Source organism: Triplophysa dalaica, chromosome 12 (genome assembly GCF_015846415.1).
Source record: "Triplophysa dalaica isolate WHDGS20190420 chromosome 12, ASM1584641v1, whole genome shotgun sequence".
In the NCBI taxonomy this organism is placed as follows: Eukaryota; Metazoa; Chordata; class Actinopteri; order Cypriniformes; family Nemacheilidae; genus Triplophysa; species Triplophysa dalaica.
This window is the reverse complement of record NC_079553.1, coordinates 17,651,639-17,667,080: the sequence shown is the minus strand read 5'-3', so window position 1 is coordinate 17,667,080 and position 15,442 is coordinate 17,651,639. Positions and strand designations below refer to the sequence as shown.

The window sequence follows — 15,442 nt, the reverse complement described above, 5'->3', positions numbered from 1 at the left end:
CAAATAACTCCAAGATGTTCATGACAAGCAGTGAATTTAAATACTTGGATGGAATTTATTTTCTTAACAATGTATGAGTTTCAGACATCAACATCTACCTACAGTACCTAACTACCTACCGCACCTTAGAAAGATAGAACAAACAAATATCAGCACCTCTGGAAAGTATGTCAAAAATAGGTCAGTGTTAAAAATAACATACCGCAATAACATTGCTTTATTTGAAAAGCAGCAGGTAATATGGTTGTTTACCAAGGTTGTGTGAGAAAAATACAGATGAGATTAAAATCACAGTCTCTGTAAAACACAAATTTAGCACTGTCTGAAAAGGGCAGATGGAAAGAAACTACCTGGCCAACTACAACATGCCACAATCAATACACTTGGCGAACGGTAACAATGCCAATCACTGACATTTCAACAGTACAATCTGAAAAGGTTACGCACAGGGTGAGATGTGATGGTGAATCAATAATGAGTATGCATATCAGACTTTTGGAAACCTATTGTGCCTGGCCGGCAATCAAAGTCTTCCTGTTGCATTATGGCCCTTCCCATTGCCCTTTGAAGCAGATACTTAGAACAACCGGTGTGATGCCATCCCGAAAACCTCATCAGATTATTGGCATCTCCTCACCTGCAAGCTCTCTTCTATGAGCGGGCTTTTCAGAGCATTTGAGGCCAAGATCCTGCGTGAAGAATCCTTTTCTAACATACTAGAGACAGAGAAAGAGAGGGAAGAGAATCCAGTTAAAGATTTAATGCTGATCTTGAATGCTTCTAAACATGCTTAGGTTTTGTATAATCTGCTTTGAAACAGGCTGAAGCAAATATGCCACAGATTCATCCACTGATATATCCTGCCGGTTCTAGTCGACATGACCCGATTCGGGCCCGGAGCAGGGCAGCATCTGCTTCTGGTACCTTTGCATTAGGGAGTTGAGCTGCCACGAGTATGTTTCTGGCAGGGATGGAGTAGGTCCCTCCACAATCTTCAAAACCACGGCCAAGAAGTTCTGGCCGTCAAAAGCATGTGCTAAACAGCACATCTCATACAGGATACAGCCCAAAGACCTGCAGATCAGGGAACAGTGAAGCTAAATCGAAAATTGGACAAAGACCTAAATATTACACTACTCGATTAGATACAATCTATACAAATGTGTCGTTCAAATAACTTATTCATGTTGCTTAAAATGTCCATAATTTTGGTATAAAATTGCATGTAATGTCAAGGTTAGACACACCAGTTAAGAGTGATATTTGGATTTTATGCATTTGAAACAAAGAATATTAGAGAAAGTTGAACCGTGTAGATTAATTTATTGGGATTAAAGGGTTGAACACAAACAAGCTTTTGGAAATTTGTAAAAAAAAAAAAAAAGAGGTACAATTTGCGCTTTCTTTCACTATTAAACAGCAGGCTTTCTCTTTAATGGTTTATCTTCTGTTCTAGCAAGCTCACGTATAACTAAGAGTCCAATTCTCAATAGGCTAAATTACTAATCTGGACAGAGACCCTTGTCTCTTGTCTCAGATACTCAGTGAGGTGAATGTGTTAGGAAATGCATGGCGGTTAAATTAGAGATTTAATGAATTAGGTCAAATGAGATTTATTTTTTGGGCCGGCCGTCCACACCCGTGCGCCGCACGCATGACGTCATTTTCGTCATGAGGAGGGTCTGCAGTCGTCCGCGTACAAGCCATTTTTTGAGAGTGCAAGCGCAAGAAAAGTGCACTAGTCCACTAGGGGTCAATACACACAGAGAAAGTGTGCAGTGTGCCATTGTCAAAGAAGGACCAAGAACAATAAGCTAAGGAGCATATTCTTGTTGTTCTAGGTGTCATGCTGTTTTTTCGGATTGTTTGCAATGGCAAATTACTTCCTCTATCATTTATTTGCAGTGGGTCTCTGAATGATGTGAATCAGCGCTGCCCTCTGGCGGTCTGGTAGGTAGAGCACACATACTCGTTTGTACTGCGCATGTGTTGAACTCGGATGTGAATTCCGTTATGAGTATGCTCAAGAAGCTCTGTGGACGCGTTTGTGTGTGACACTGACACGGAAAATCAAATATACTCGCTGCTTAAGCCTTTATTACAGTATTGTTTTTTTCTGGGCATTTTCCAGGAAGTAGTAGTTGTCTGTCTCTCACTCCCTTTCTCTGAGCATATACTGTAAAGATAATGCTGTTTAGAGGAGATATGCAGGGGAGGAGAGAAGCCCTAGGTAATGTTAAAGCATGTATAGTGAAGATCTGAAGGGCTATTATCTTTCTTGCTGCTATGAAGCCATGAATTAATCTACAACATTTAGCACACATAAACACAGCTCCATACTTCTCAATAATCAGGCAGAGATATCAGAATTCCTCTTAATCACACTTGCAATTTCTCTACTTTGTCTTTAATTGTGTCTTCAACTTTTTTCATAATTTTTCAGGGTTTGATTACCAAATCATAATGTTATAATTTTCTACGGATTGTCAGAGCTTGCACATTTTTTCAACACTACAATTTGACAACAATTAAATGCAATAGATCGTTACTTGTGCTATTGCATTATGCATAGTGCCAAACTTTTTTGGTAGATTATGAGTTGTAATTCAGTGAGAAAATAACTTCAAATATGAAAAACACATTACAAGCCTTTCTTGAATATATCATTTTGTTTAAGTCTTAGAAAGTTATCAATCTTATTAAATAACGCAAATGAAAGGTTAACAATGAGTAGTAGTAACATGTCAGACATGTTTGAAACATATATTTAAAAAAAGTTCTGCTAAGAACGTTTTGCAAAACACATAAAGGTTGTCTGACAATAATGATTTACGACCAAAAAAATATACAGAGAGATTTAAAATATAACAAATATAGAGTTTTCGGAAGCACAGCGACACTACACTATACCTATGTATTCAAACAGAACGCAATATAACACAAATATATTAACTAAACTTATATTTTAAAAGTAACAACATAATATAGAATGTACATTACAAATTTCTAGAATTATGGTTCATTTTACTTAAAATATTTACTTTTAAGTCGACTGTTTTGTGTAGAGTCAAACATATATATTACTTTAAACTATTGAGTCAACTGTGCGCAAATGTTTGACTGGTACAAGTTTAACCATACAAGGAAAGATATCATAAATGGCTGAAACACAATAAACACAAACAGAAATGTCACAGACAGCATTATTCTTACCAGATGTCTGATTTAGAGTCGTAGCCTTTATGACCGAGGGCTTCAGGGCTCATGTAGTATGGTGTCCCTGTAAAGGTAGTCGCCAGGTCACATGATCCCATCAGCAGACAGGAGACACCAAAGTCACCTGTAAAGAAGGTTTAATAAAGGTTTTGCATAAATACATCTGAACTGAACTACATGTTTGTAAGGTTGATGAGCAAAATTAGCTGAAACTTAGATTTAGCTTAAAGCTCAATCTGAAAGGGTTTTCACATTGGCAACAAAATTGGCCTAATTATTTTCAAAGCAGTTAACGTTGTACAAATGAGCAACGAAGCAGCAACCAGCAATGGGAATACAAATAGAGATTCAATCAATGACAATGCGAATGGTGTAAACTTATATGCACACAACACAAACACACAAGTTTTTTTTTAAAGTTATTTAAGTTTTTTAGCTGTTCTGATGCAAAATTATTTTTACTGAACACACATATTGGCTATTTCTGCCTTTAATTTTAAGTTATTTATTTTAAAAAGGGAAAAAGGAATAATTGTCTTTTGACTTTGCAAAGAAAACAGATTTTTATTTTGTTCAACTAGGTAATGATCCTTTTTCTTTGTAAATGTTTCTCTTAACTGTCATCAAACAGGGCCCATTTCACTGTACGTAAAGCATTTGGGTTTTGCTTTCATTAAAAGTCCCTTTTGAAGCATTGCAGAAACATCAAACAAACATCAAGCATCCCTTGGGCTGACAAAGCTAACCTTACCTATTTTAACAATGTTCTTCCTTAGAAAGATATTTTTGGTCTTCAGATCTCTATGAAGTATTCTCCTGATTAATGAAGAGAAACAAGAATGAATGAGTCAGTAAGGTGCAATGAATAAATGTGTTTTTCTGTCATTGGTACATTTGTCTCATGAAGCACAAACCTTTGTGAACGGGCGTGCTATGAAACAGACTTAAAACAAATAATTTTCAAAGCAAAAAATGAAAATGGGTCAGTTATGAATTATTCATGTGAAACAAAGAGAGACTGTGTTCTCAGCTCACCTCTGATGTATGTAATGTACTCCCAACAGCATCTGACTGAACCATTCACAGACCTGAGGCTCAGATAATGTTCTGCCGGTGTTTTTCAACTCTTCCAATTTACAGTCCAAATCTCTGTCCTGAGGAATGAAAAGACAGAGAGAGAAAGGAACAGAGGAAATTAAAATCTCTTCTGCATGAAGCACCGGGACCATGCTTACAGTAGGAACCAAAATGACAAGAAAACAAACAGTCTGGGGGAATTCATTAGGAACGAATTAAACAGTTTATTTGCAAACTTCATCCGTGTTGTTTTAGTGTCTCATTCACTGAAGAAATTATGCAAATTAAGTAAAGGCCCAAAATTAGTATGGAATCCAATTTTGCGTGCTGCAATTTTCCATCCTGCAGGCTGATTTTGATTGGTAGGTTCAGGAGAATGACCTGACATAGCATGCATTGCTCCAACATTGCATACCAGGAACCTGAATCCACTCTTTAAAGTGCAAAAATACTGCACAATCAACTACAATGCATTTAAATCCATTGAGTACCACAATACAGTGTGCAAAGGTGACTGTCCCTCATTATTGCAAAAACACACCATTCAGATCTTTACATAATAAAATAATTTTCATTTAATCCGTATTTCTAGCTGTATTGTTGCCATTCCAATTCAGTGTCTGTTTAATTTCAACAAAACCAACCAACAGAAATTTGAAAGACTGACAACTGTGATAAAAATCGAGGTAATAACATAAAATTTATATAATAATTTTGAACTTAAATACATGTACAAATATGACTGTTGTATTGCTCAAAAGTGAATATGAACTTGTAAAATTGCCGCAAAAAATATAGAGCCTCTTTCCTGTGATTTTGTCCCGTTTCTCCAGTTTGCAAATAACATCAAATAGAAACAATATTTTTTAAATGTTTTTAGTAGTTTACAGAATGACACCAAAATGATAATTTTACCTAAACACATACCTATTCAGTGTTAATTCAGAAAAACTGAAAATATTTTTGAGATTGATATCTTAATTTTTTCCACGGCCGTTTAGTATACAAAGTGTCCCTGATTTCTTTGCATTGATGAATATGAGTCTGTGGCCACCTATTTGCATTTTAAAGCAAATCAGATTTCCCTCCTCTTACACACATCACCAATTCAAATCACAATGCTCACAGTCTTCTGTGAGGCCTGCAGCAAGAGTGTTAAACACAAAGAGAAAGAAAGAGGCCGCATTACTAAACACAACATTCACTATATAGATTTCAATTAATTATTTTAACAGTTATAAAATAAGTATTGTAGGTCTCCTATAAGATTTGAAAAAAGCTGAAAAAGATGGGTTTGTAATAACATTGTTGGACGGTTAAGTGAATCAGAAGAGAATTTTCTTTGTTGGGTGAACTATTTCTTTTGTCCCTACAACCTGTCAGCTACCCCAAAACCGTAGCGTTTATATGCCTTATAATGCTGTATAATACATAACTTTATCAAACATTAAATTACGCTAAAGAAGCGCTGACCTACTTTCTCAATATACATCCTGCACCACGTTCTAGAGAAATTGCACCTCTGTGCATGCACATCTAAGAGAGATTTACATATATATATAACGCTTTAATAATGGTCTTGCACTCTATAGAGACAAACAAATGAAACCAAGATTAAATAAAATATAAACAACAAAAAAACGAACATTTAACAACAATGTTGTAAACTTTTTAAATATAATTGTAAAAACTATAACTTGCAAATTACATACAAGAACACCATACAGTGCACTCATACTGCCAACTCCCGGTTATCCCCCAGTGGCTATAATTAATAACAACATAACTTATGATCGAGTCATATGAACATTCAACATACAGTATTTAGGGATTCCCTGCTTTTCCTTGTTTGAACAAAGCTACAATCAATCACACTAATGAGACGACTGATGCGCAGCTCAATCTGAATGCCAAGCTGAATTCAGCACCCCACGTTTCAATAACAACAGACATTCGTCAAAGTCTCAGAGACAGAGTTCCATTAAGAAAGTCTTCTATCATTAATGCAGCGACAGACAATCTTAAGAATCAGCTTAGTACCATGTGTGGGTGTCTTATTAGCTCACCAGTTCATTTCAAGTGTATTTGGATAAGCCCTCATGCACGGGCCCAAGGGAAGCATTTTCTGCCATTTCCTTGAATTTAGGGAGCCTCATTGGTCGCTGAGCAAGGGTGGACTCACGTTAAGAATGTAATTGGGTTGTTTGATGGCCGATTAACAGCACCCTTAAGCATTAATCTATAGTTATGACCATCATTACTCAAAAAAGCCTGATCGACTGCTTTCGCCTAGGCTTTTCCATGAGTGCTGAGGTTAAATTGTACAACAAACGATGTAATGAGCATCGCCGCATAAACAGAAGTAATAAAAGCTTCCCTGTAGGCTAGTTGCATCTCCAATTCACTCGTTCCAGACGTGAATGTTTTCATTTATCAAAATCTCACATTCTAAATTAAACTTGCATGTGTATGAACCTGGGCATCAAATCAAATCACATGACTTTCCTGTCACTACACCATATCAACCTGTGTGACGAATGAGTAGTCTTGGGTGGTCCAGCAACACCTTGGTATAGAACAATATATATGCAGAACACAAACTACAGTCATTACACACAGAATACACATAAAAAACAATAACGCACAAATTATAAAAGCACATGCATTTCACTGGAGGGCCACACTAAGATTGGACTTTATTGGTCCAGCTTTGAGAGCGAGAATGAGCCTGGAGAAGACAAATGATCTGAGTGTATCATTGTAAGATACAGTAAAAAAGCAAAGCTCAGCAGTTACTGCGAAGTGCATAGCACTTCTAGGGTAATCACATCACTTCCTATACATAAATGATTTACATCCACAGCTGCATTTAGCAAAATGATGTTGGACTTTAAGTGGGTCTGGCTTCAAATTTTCTGGTCTGCGAGGCTGTGGCAACAGTTTTTCAGCACGGGTAATTACATTTTTCCAAAAGAGTGGGAGTCAATAAGACAGACAGTGAGTCATTTAGAAAAAAAAATGTCATTAATTTAGAATGAAACATATCGGTGTGACTATATCGAAGACAATATTTTAAGAAATACTTGCATGGTGATTTGTCTGACAATTAGTAAGTACACGCGGTCAGCTTCCTATTTGCATCCATTATGCTTTTAAAAAAATCTCAAGAATACCGTCACAGACCTGCAAGACCTGCATAATTGTTTTCTGGCATCCTGAGAATAATTAAGTTTTTCCATCTTGACATTATTTCCGTAACAATTAAACATCGCTCCCCTCCCGTTCTCATGATTTTTATCATGAAATCACCTGGCCTAGACATGATGATTTTTTATATTAAAATTCATATTTAGAGAAAGATGTTCAGTACAGTCCCAGTTTACTTTCATTATTGCATTGTGTTGCATAGAGAAAATATCATATAATACAGATTTGTAAACGATGACAGAATTTTATTTTGGGTTGGACTATGTATTTTAGAATACTGTAAATGTAACATTGTCTTTATTTACAATATAATTTTTGCTTTTAGGGTGAAATATTTAAACCGACTTCTTGTCCAAAGAAGACAATTCTTTTATCACTTACTCACCCAAATATCATAACATAAATCTCTATGACTTTCCTCTGCAGAAAACAAGATATTTTGAAAAACCAAACAACACTGGACCCTTTTGGCTTCCACTGTATGGACAAAAAACCACCGAGACATTATCTTCTTTTGTGTTCCAAAAAACAAGAGCCCTAAACAGGGTTTGAATTATTTCATTCTTTTACCGTTTCATAACATCCAACCAATTATTATTGTAAAATGGATGCGAATAGAAGAAATCTGAATGTTGTTTACCATTTACCACAGAAGACACCTGAACTACTCAAAGATCAATGAGTCTCTGCTTGATTATAGCAAGTGTGTGTCAAATGCAACTCCGACGCAACAAACATGCAAAGACATGAAAGAGACAAGAAATGGTTGAAGCTAGAAGCAGAAGAAGAAGCTTTTTCCTGCTTTATTTCAGTTCAGTAGATCAGAGCAAACTTTAACTTATTGACAACATGAAACATCAGTCACAGAACCTATTCTTCACCCCAGGCCTCTGGGAGAATGAAACTCAAATCATGTGCTCAGATTAAGGAAGATTCCACTTGTTTTGTTCAGAAATGATGAACAGCATCTACACACGGCATGGAGTAATCCATGCCGTGGAGAGAGTAATCAAAACAGCATTAACATTAGAGCTTTATTTTATTATTAAATGCAATATATTGCATTTATTATTGAACAGCTTGGAGAAGACAGTTAAAATTCTTCTATTATTCTTTTTCTTTCATGGCTGTTCTAATCAGAAGGCACACTTCTTAAAGGGATAGTTCACCCAAAATGAAAAATTGTTCATCATTTACTCGCCTTCATGTCATTCAAAACCTGTATGACTTTTCTCTGCAGAATACAATAGAAGAAATTTTGAAGAATTTTGGTAATCCAACAATGTTGGTCCCATTACTTTCCATTGTATGAACACAAAACCAATGAGACATTTCTCAAAATACCTTCTTTTGTGTTGTACAGAAAAAAAGAGTCATATACAGGTTATATACAACATGAGAGTAAATAAATGATGACAGAATTATAATTTGTTTTTTTAAGGCAGGAGACTTTTACCCGAGTGCATTCCCATTGTCTTCAGTCGAAAAAACAATTAAAGCATTACGGAGATATCTTTTGTGATTGTTATTTCCTGTCGGGGAAATCCATTAAAAGCACTAAGAATACAGAAGAAGTGTACCACAAAATGGAATAATCAATAAGCTTTGAAACCAAAGGCTGGAGATAACATGAGACCAGTCTGACCTGCAGATACGTCTTCATAAGGAAAGAAAAACCGAAAAGATCAGATGATGAGACTGACATTAAAGTGGCGGAGATGAGCTTGGCCTCTCTGTGAGGTCAACATGCTTTGGGCGTCTTAGATCTGTCCGAAACAACAGAAAAGGGGCAGCAAAAATAATGAACCAGTCAATGTCAGTGGGATTGATGGAAGGCTGGTTAGGGAAGTGTTTTTGAGGAACTAAATCAGATATCCAATACGGATGGATCTTGTAAGAAATAAGCAGCAGGTCAACTTCTAGCCAAAAAAATCTGCAATATTTATTTACGGCATCAGATCACAACAGACCAGCAAAACCAAATAGGTGAACTATCAGGACTACAAGCGACAAGAGAATATGATACAGGTGTTTGTGATGATTACCTCACAATACTCAGTGATGATGCAAAAGACGTCTCTATCCAGAAAACTTGTGTAGAACTTTAGGATGGCAGGATGGTTCAGCTGAGAGAGAAGCTGAGCTTCTTGAGTGGCATGGACTGTCTCGTTGGGTTTTAAATCTCCAACAGGAATCTCCTTCAGTACTTTCCTGCACAGTAGAACATATAAAAAAGCATATTGCTTAGCAAAGCATTGATCTATCAACTCCAGCAAAATAGTACTAATACATATTACTCTTTATATTAGAAAATATTAAAAATGTTAAATGATACTTTTGACCAATGATTTGTAGTGACTATATGGATGACTATTTTTAGTGTGTTTGTTTGGTTTTAATAAATCACTTAAACCTCTCCTTGAAATACTCTTCATTTATATTTTAAAATATAAAACTTGCATCAGGGTGTTTGGTTACCCATTAAAGGTGTCATATTTGTTTTTTTTTATAAATAAACTATTAAAAATATAACAATATTAAAAAAATAATATTATAAAAAACAAATAAAATCTGCAGGGAAATGAGATCGAATAAGCACAGTTTTTAGGGCTTAAATTAGACTACATCTTGAATTTAATTTTAATGGTCTTTCTTAAACATTGCTTGATATGACTCTAGTTTAACACAAGTTTATGGGATTTTCCCCCCTGTTTGGTTTATTAAAATCCGTAAGTACAAATAAGGCCAATCATAAGAAATGTAAGCAATAAGAAGCACTGCTTATTAACACGGAATGGACACAGGTCCAGTAGAGAAAAAGGACACATTCTACTGTATTTTTTACCTTTTCTGTGGGTTATGCCCTTAGGAGCCCCAAAATCAACCTGCTCATCTCACTGCTTGTTCAAACTTTAATTTTCCACAACCTCTCTTCAATTTTCTATTGCCTGGGCGCTGTCACCTCTCCTCATATACACTGTGTTTATATAAGTGTCACGTTCCTCAATTACCAGCTGTAGTGTGAGCCTAAAAATGTCATTTAGAGAAGGACAGATTGTTTCTCTGACCTTTTCAAGCTGTGATGGGCAAGCCAGGGCCACACTGTAAATTTAGTGTGTCATTAGCTTGCAAATTGCGAAGGGTCATTGTAGTTTTTCCGCTTTAGTGTTAAAATGATAGAAGGAATGCATCGATCAGAAGAACGTTGCTTGAACTTAGTGATCTTCTAAAATTGGAAAAAAATTGAGGTCTAAGACATTCTCTTTCAAGAGATTAAATTGCTTAGAAGTTGCCGTTTTATGACTTTGGAGGTTTCTAAGTATATTCACTTTTAACAACTTTTTTTTTACGTATGAAGACAAAGATATTTTGAAGAATCCCTGTTACCAAAATGGTCTTTGCCACCATTGACTGCCATAATAGGAAAATTACAATGGTAGTCAAAAGTGCCTCTGAACGGTTTGCTTTTTAACATTCTTCAAAATATCTTCTTTAGAAGAAAAACTAATTTATAAAGAAATTTTTCCTACTATGGTAGTCAATGATGGCCGAGAACTGTTATGTTCAAGCATTCTTCCAAATATCTTTCTCTGTGTTTACCAGAATAAAGAAATTTAAGCAGATTTGGAACAATTTGAGGGTGAGTAAATGATACTAGAATTTTCATTTTTAGATGAATTGTTCCTTTAAGGGATATCATTTAGGATTTTTCTGATAGTGTGTTTAAATGAAAGATCCTTGTGCATGGCCAGGCTAAGAAAATTCATCTGAATAAAAACAAATAAGCATAAATTATCCAGTCATTATAACATTCCAGAACTGATGGCTTTGAATAATGCAACACTTGTCATCATTAGCAATTTCTCCAAACAAAGAATGCAATGCTCAATATAATAACTGAAGTAATTCTTTTGAGAATCAATTCTCCTCCTTGGCGACAGTAAAATACGATCACCATTTCTGCATATCAAACTTTATCCTCCTTATAATTTAAGATTAAGGGATGCATGCAGATTGCCTGGATCTTCTAATTTAATCCCTTCAGTTTTGCGCAGGCAGAAAAATGCAAATGAGCATTTAACACAATGAGGGGATTTAAAACCATATTTATTTCCACCCCTTTAGGGAGTTAATCAAATACCACCAACCAAGATTTATACAACTCACTGGCCTCCTGGTTTTGTTTTAAATTGGATCTTAGGTCACTGAAGAGGGACTCTCATACTTCTCCACCTCTCTACTGGGTTGTTTCCACTTCTACTCGAAAATCATTACAGCAAAGGGAACAGTGTGAGTGCACTTCAGTAGCTCAAAGCTGGCCTTGGATTGCTCTCATTCTTCATGTGCTCCTGAAAGCGGAGACATGGATCTAATTGGCAGTCTAATGTGTTTCTTATAATTCTATAGCAAACCTTTTAACCCTTTTTAAAAAATTTGCAACAAAACATTTAGTACACAAATCTCTCCGAATGGCACCAACACCCTGCAGGGAAATTAAACACGGCTTCTTCATCAAACTACCAAGATGTTATGCGTCTCCAGAGGCTAAATTTTCAGTTATTGGAAATACCAACCCCTTGGTAAACTTTATCTAATGGTATAACATTCTTTTTCAATGCAAACAATGCAAAATAACAAAAAAATGCCACAAACGCTATGCCACTTCATTCTGCTGCTCACATAAGCAGGGCAAACAGTAATGTAGCTGTTTACACTGTAGACATGTTGGATACACCGAGAACCATCACATGAGGCATGACAGTTGACTCTAAACGCTTTCAAATTTCTAAAATCTCATTTCCTCCGGGCCAGTTCCATTCCCCCTCAAGTCTCATTAGAGATAACATACCATTATAATGTCTCATTAGAGATAACATACCTTTATAATGCATTATGTCACACAACTGGAATAATGAACATTTGAGATGATGCTGTGGAAAGCATTTGACACAGTACATTATGACTTCACATTAGCAACTTCTACCTGAATAATGGTTCAGGAGATAAAAACAACATGCTACATGCAGAGATAATGGTATCATCCATACAGGCAGATACACACCATGCGGTGTGCCATTTATTAGATAATGTGTTTATCCAATTTATATCAAGTTAACTGCCAAATGCACAACAACAATAAATTAAAGTCTTTTCACTTTTTTCCACACTAAAAAGTTAAAACACAATTTGATATTGTTACCCTGGTACTTTGTATATCACTGCACAGCACTAGAAGACAATTATTTAAGGCTTAAAACAACACTTAAGTCTATGTAAAACTATGATGCTATTAAAACTTCTCTCTGTTTGCTTCCAGTCCGAAACCTAAGTATTGGCTCAACCAATGGAGTAAGTTTGGGGCAGTCGAATAGTTTAACTTGTCATTAAAAGGCAGATTGAGTGTTTAGGAGATTTGCCAGGTAGCCAACCTGATCTCAGCGGAATTCAAAATATTAGATTATTAGATTAGATTCAACTTTATTGTCATTACACATATACAAGTACAGTGTAACGAAATGTAGTGCCTGGATATACAACCCTAAATGTAGTGCCTCTTAAAAATATATTAAGAGATTACCAATTCGTATGAATTCATACGATCTGAATCGTACAAAAACATACAACTTGTATGTACTGTAAACAGTTACAAATTCCCATGTTAAAACATCTTGTGCTAATCAATATTTTTTGTTTTTTTACTCCATTTAAATCATAGTCGATGGATTCTCCTGTCACAAAACACATGTGACTATCCGGCAAAATAAACATTTTTCAAACAAAGGTTCTTTAAAGAACCATCTCTTTTTTGCCTTTTTTATTAGCTGAAGAACCTTTTTCTGCCACAAAAAAAACTTTTGTCAAACAGAAAGATGTTAAAGGTCAGGGCTGGATTAGCCAATGGGCATCCCAGGCCCAGGGGCCCATGCACGCTTGGTGCCAAAGCAAGGGGAAGAACATTTCACATAACAGTGTTTCCGCTATATTCTTTCTGCCCGCACACATTGAGATGTGCATACAAAACAGTGTTTCTAACTAAGAAGTCTGTCTCTTGATTTAACTTTTACGAGCCCTCTACTGGCTTTTTCAGAACAAGCGCATTGCGACAAATCTAGCGACTTCTTGGATAAACCCTAAATTTCATTCAGTTGGAAAATGTTGCCCGTGCTGAAAATGTGGCTATCTTTCCAAGCGCAGGCATCGCCTTTCCTCGGCATTACTCTGTACAATGAGTGGCAAAAAAGAAAACATATAATTCCCCATACGACAGGTGACTCGTGAATGAAATGAGTAGCCTATGGTGTTTCCGACAACCTGTCACTGTTATCGATATATAAACATGAACACAGTCGGAGGCACAATCGGAGGCTGTGTGAGAATAGCCAAAATCACAGCTTCTTATGGTGATTTGTTAGATGATGTCACGTTATAAACCAGAACTGAAAATAGAAACTGAAAATTGTCAATGAGAACGGCTTTATTGTAAATATAATCTATGAGTTTGAATACCCTCACAGTCTTAAATCTCAAACGATAAGAGTTGTTTTTACATCTATTTGGTGAATTTTATATTGATATCATGATCAGATCAAACTGCCTTACTTAACCAATATATAGCCTTCATTATTATAAAATCCACAATGCTTTTACATACAATCTCAAGATACTAACATACACACAAATATGATGATGTCGTAATACAGGTATATAGGCTACTTATAATAGTCCTTAATGCTTAGCAAATTCTTACATAAGAATGAGTGTGAGTCACAAGGTGCCTGTTACACAAGTAGAGTTTTACAAATTGACAAAAAATCCTCTTAGTATATGCCTAATCACTGACAAAGACTCTGCCAATTTATTCTTAGAAAAACGTAATATTGTTGCTACTGGTCCAGGAAAGCCTTGAGCAATCATGTGGTGTAAATCCTGTATTATGAAGGTGTTGATATTGTCCTTCAAGGTTGTGATCATAGCTAGTAACGTGTCAATGTATTCCTGAATAAGATAGAGGTGTTTCCTACAGATAGTAGGACTACCCTATAATTCAAAACTTTACTGTGGGCATGTGTGTGTATGGGGGTCCACAAGACAGTTGTGCCCAGGGGCCTTTGAATTCTTAATCCGGTTTCTTATGTAACCATTGAGAACTAAAAAACAGCATCATGAACAGAAGCGCCTTTATTTTTAAGAATGTGCAACACTTCCTTACCAAGACTAATTCAGTACTGAATCCCTTGAATAGCCAAGTCTCTAGTCTACAAATAATCTCCAGGTTAAATATCGGTCATGTGGAATCCTTTCAGAGAAAAAAACACATTGGAGTTCATACTCATGACCTCAGACTATTATGAAGACCATATAAACATGCAAAATATGCTGCTACACAGCGTCCAACGCTACAAATGTAACAGTTAGCCTATCTTAAGGTTTACATAAATATTCATATTTGCCACGTTATATACCTTATTAAAGTATTTTAACCACATCTTTTTACATTTATGGAATTTCACCTGTAGAAGAGGCTTTAAAGAAAATCTAAGCTCTCGACCTCTTTCATCAGAAAATGGCAAATCATCGATAAAAAAAAACAATCACATAAATTTTCCTGTAGTGAATAATTAAACACACATTCATGTCCCACTTCATTTTCTCTCTCTAGAGGCGTAGAGGCAATTTAAACTATTTTAAGAATAATGGAGAGCCTAGCAAATAACCAATCATCATCCCCTGCAATTTCAACCTGCGCGGCTCTACTTTCCATTTCAATTCAGAGATCACAGAAAACAGGTATGAATATGCAGTAAATATTAAGCTCTGTAGACTGACTCCTGCTCATTTTCAGAGTCTATATCTTGTGAAATTATATAATGAAAGCCTTGATCCAAATTAGACTGTAAACCTACAATTATGACGAAGCTTTACAGGATTTCACAAATCACTC

The 15,442-nt window shown here is 35.8% G+C and overlaps 1 protein-coding gene across 4 annotated transcripts in view; it reads right to left on the bottom strand.

Moving 5' to 3' along the window:
- nek11 (NIMA-related kinase 11) overlaps positions 1 to 15,442 on the bottom strand; it is a 62,045-nt gene that overhangs the window by 31,901 nt on the left and 14,702 nt on the right. For all 4 annotated transcript variants that reach the window (XR_008908562.1, XR_008908563.1, XM_056763132.1 and 1 more), the window contains exons 3-8: positions 9,546 to 9,711; positions 4,252 to 4,370; positions 3,968 to 4,032; positions 3,214 to 3,340; positions 925 to 1,074; positions 638 to 716 (exon numbers count right to left, since the gene is read on the bottom strand). Coding sequence is in view for 2 of the 4 variants with exons in the window: in XM_056763132.1 (XP_056619110.1) it covers positions 638 to 716; positions 925 to 1,074; positions 3,214 to 3,340; positions 3,968 to 4,032; positions 4,252 to 4,370; positions 9,546 to 9,711 (706 nt within the window). In the remaining 2 variants the exon portion in view is untranslated. The remainder of the gene's footprint in view (positions 1 to 637; positions 717 to 924; positions 1,075 to 3,213; positions 3,341 to 3,967; positions 4,033 to 4,251; positions 4,371 to 9,545; positions 9,712 to 15,442) is intronic.